We start from the raw sequence: 4150 nt of genomic DNA on the forward strand, positions 1-4150 counted from the left end.
AACTTGAAGGCACACATTTCCTCCCTACAAAGACAATTCTTATTCCTTCCTTACTTCTCTGTATTAGGATTACCTCAAGATCACTAATATCTCACAATGTCCTTCAAATCAAGATACACTCTAGAGAAGATTTAACCCCCTCGATCACTAAAGAATTTTGTTCCTGCTGAATGTGGTTCCCACTGTGAGAATCTGCGCGCATGCAGAAACTCCAAGTTCAAGCCAGACCTCAACAAAGCATCTTGATCTGATGTTATGATCTAGCTGCAGAATAAGACAACGCCAGCATTTTTGCCTTTAGTGAAATCCAGTATCACAAGATGAATATTGATGCATTTTAGGAAAGCAAAAGAACTAATCTTCATATGCTTCTAAATGCATGCTATGAAAATCAAAGACTAACCTTCTGTATCAAGTCTGAAACAAATATAGTGCTTCTGATAACGGGTTAAAGAGCGTGCCTGTCATAATTGAAATTAGTAATCTATGAGTGTCATTTAACACCATGAAAAAATATTGAAACAAATACTGAATTGAAGAAGTTGATTTGTTTTTTGGACTTCAGAGTCACGCAACTTACCAGTCACAGGAGAAGCAGGACAATGAAATATACAATATAGTTAAAGCAAAACAGGAGAACCATCAATCAATCCCTCACACACACACGCACGCACACGCACACATATGTATAGAATTCTAGAATGTCTAGAATGTCACACACACACACACATATGAAGAAATCTAACATAATGAAACCAAACGAAGAACCTTTCAATGAATTAAGTACCTAGTAACTCGTGAGTATAACAGAAGGCACGTGTTGGATTTTATAGTAATCCTCTCCTCCAACTTGAAGCCTGCTAACAAATGAGATAGGCATTTCTACGGTTAGTTTCTTGAGGGTAGTAACGTATCTCAGCCCATCTGGAATTGTCTTCAATCCCCAGCAACGTTTAATGTACAAACGGCAGAGACTAGGCATGGCTCCTTGCTCCACCTGCAGATTCACTATTTCATGCGCGCAGATAAGGGAAAAGCATTCAAGACGAGCAAAGCCACCTTTGGAGAAAACAAGGGTCTTTGTGTTCTGGTACTCGAAAGTATCTTCCATAATGCAGAGAGTTTTTAGGTTTGGCAGCCTCTCTAGCACTGTCATTTGGTTGTCATTCAGATCACAACGACACAATGTTATCTTCGTGAGGTTTGGATAGTCATGAAGATAATTGGGCAACTCTACAGTTCGTCCATTCAAGTCCAACTTGTATATTTTACGACAACCTGACAGTATTTGTGTAACCTCCGTACCACTATCGTTTCCAAGTAAGTTATGCAGAAACAGAGATCGAATGCCATCAACTGTGTTGCTTATTGATTTCAAAGTTTCCTCCAGTTTTTCCAAGCTGCTTGTCACTCGTATCCCCAGTTTCCTCAGGTTTCTTAACTCAGAGAGATCATTCAGGTCAGAACAGAGACTTGAAACATGATCTAAAGTCTGTAAGTTATGAAGAGTAGACAGTCGCAGCTTAGGTTTTGCCGTCCAATAGAGGGGTAAATATAAATGCCTGAGTTCTGTCATCTTCCAAATCACATCTGGAATTACATCGGTGTCACAATGCTTCAAATCAAGAGTTTGCAAACATATCAATTTACCCAAGGAGGATGGAAACCTTGTTATACGACTATAACTCAGACTCAAAAATCTCAAGTGGACCATGTTGCCAATCTCATTCGGCAATTCTACCGGGGTTCTCCACCCTTCAAGCTTCAAAACTCGAAGCAATTTGAACTTCTTAAACAGCAATTCTACTAACTTCTCATTTCTGAGAATCCAATAATATCCTGGGTAAAAGTACAGTAGTGACCGAAGGTGGCTGTCTTTGTGGTTTCTCAATGGAACCAATTCATCGGCATTCTCATCCAAGTAGATTGCAAGTCTTCGAACTTTAACTGTTGCTGCAGCATTGGCTACCATGGAAGAAGAAATAGAAGTCATGTTTTGATGTGAAAAATTGACATTCTGGAGAAAGTTCTCCTGTTTCGCCTTTTCTAAGCACAAGTCTCGCATGAGATCATGAAGATGACAAGATTTAATCTTTCTTACAGAACCCTGTTCTGAAATTTGTAGCACACATCTTTCTACCAACTCATTTAAATAGCCATAAGCTACATCCTCCATTGTTATTCTTTCTTGTGATGCATATATAAAACCTTCTGCAATCCATAATTGAGTCAATCTTTTCACCGGTATCTCAAAATCTTCAGGAAAATGGCCTAAATACAGAAAACAGGGTTTTAAGTGATATGGTAAATCATCATAACTTAATGCCAGCACCCACAATGCTCCTCTGTATTCTTGTTCAGAGCCTTTGCCTCTTCTAATGTACACATCAACATTTGTTTGCACCGTATCCCATTCATCAACTGTCTCCTTTCTTGCCAGAAGTCCTGCGAGCACAGTAATGGCTAATGGGAGACCAGCACATTGTTGAAGCATCTTTTTCCCTAGGTCTTTCATCCTTGTGAAAGTTGTGGAATCTATCCAAAAAAAAAAAAAACAAAGCTCAAACAGTTTCAAGTTGAAAGTTCAATAATTAAGAATGTAAGATTTAAGATATTTCAGTACAAAGGAAAAACATCAAGTTATTCAAGAGAAGACTGTTACATGACACCCACAGAGTTCAAGGCAGTCTGAACATTATAGGTACGCACAAAACATGTTGATTGAGACTGGAAATTGATACTGTCAAGTTAATATATTAGGCATAACTATTTAACTAGTGAATAAGAAATTAAAGTTCAAAATATATGGAATGAAAACATACCTATTTCATCTCTACCAAAAATTGCTATCTTCTCCAACAGTTGCCAACTTTCATGGTCATTCAGTGGTCGAGGTTGGAAGAGGAAACCATTCCTGTCTGAATGCAGAGCTACCTCTTCATTCCGCGTGGTGAGTAATATTCTGCTCTTAGTTTTCTCACACAGTGAAAATGCAGCTTTCAGAGACTCCCAGGTCTCAACACTCCATATGTCATCAAGTACTACCAAACATCTACTCTCTCGCTGTGCAAGATGAAGCTTCTTGGCTATTTCTCCGTTATTCATTTGAGAAATCTCTGTTCTATGCATAGCAGAAACTTTGACAAGGATTTCTTCCCAAACATCTCGTACTTGACATCGTTGAGATATACAAACCCAAGCAAAACAATCAAAGTGTTGTCTGACTTCATTATCATGATAAACCTGTTTTGCAAGAGTTGTTTTCCCCAAACCGCCCATTCCCCAAATAGAAACAACTCGATGGCTGTCTCCACTTCTGACCAAATGCATGGCCAATTCTTTCACGCTATGCTCCAGGCCAACAACATCATGTTCAACGATATGAGAGTATGTCCGCCTTAGTCGTTGCTGCCTCTCATACACAGAAGCGACACCTCCACTATCCCTTATCTGTCTGATGTTGTAAGCTTCCAAACGAGACCTTAAAGTAGAAATATTGGTTGTAATGTTCTGAATTTCCGACCCAATTTTGTGAAGATCAACTCCTTCCTTGAACATGCGACCAAACCTTTTCAGTATACTCTTAAAACCACCTTCCCTCTTGGACACCACTTTCAGCACATAGGTTTCAACCACATCTTCCAAATCATAAGCAGCATCTCTAATTTTCGCAACCCAGATACGAACAGTTTCATCATCTCCTTGTCTTGCATCAGCATCTTTGAGGAAACCCTGCATCAACTGTAGCTCAGTTTTTGCAAGCTCAACTTGGTCGTTGACTCCATACAAGAACTCCCCTTCTTGGATGATGAAGTCTCCGAGCCTTTCAACCACAAAGGAAACAACCGCCTCAGCCATACTCTCTTCGCCAAATGCAGTAGAGTTCTTTGGTAGTTTAGATTGGTGAGATGTTGTTACCGGTAGAGCAGTCTCTTCCTCCTATGTAGTATATGCACGAAAGTCCCGAGTCAACCAATTCAGCACAGTAGACTTGGTCTTTCTCTATCCACCTTCCTCCTGCCTTCCATAGTTTTTGTTTGATAATAACACCAGACCTTCATAAGCAAATCCCACTTGTATAACAAGAGCATATGCACCACTCACCCAAATCATGGCGAAATGCATGATTCAAACGCAAGGGAATGGGATG

General features: G+C 39.7%; 1 protein-coding gene across 1 annotated transcript; it reads right to left on the reverse strand.

The window, feature by feature from the left end:
- Nucleotides 1-787: 787 nt before the first annotated feature.
- LOC101311937 (probable disease resistance RPP8-like protein 2-like) lies at nt 788-3858 on the reverse strand. Its single transcript, XM_004310188.1, has 2 exons — nt 2823-3858; nt 788-2535 (listed from the first exon to the last, which is right to left on the reverse strand). Exons 1-2 carry the CDS (start codon nt 3856-3858, stop codon nt 788-790), a joined length of 2784 nt encoding a protein of 927 aa, XP_004310236.1.
- Nucleotides 3859-4150: the final 292 nt, after the last annotated feature.

The sequence above is a fragment of the Fragaria vesca genome, unplaced genomic scaffold (assembly GCF_000184155.1).
Source record: "Fragaria vesca subsp. vesca unplaced genomic scaffold, FraVesHawaii_1.0 scf0513160_u, whole genome shotgun sequence".
Taxonomy (NCBI): Eukaryota; Viridiplantae; Streptophyta; class Magnoliopsida; order Rosales; family Rosaceae; genus Fragaria; species Fragaria vesca.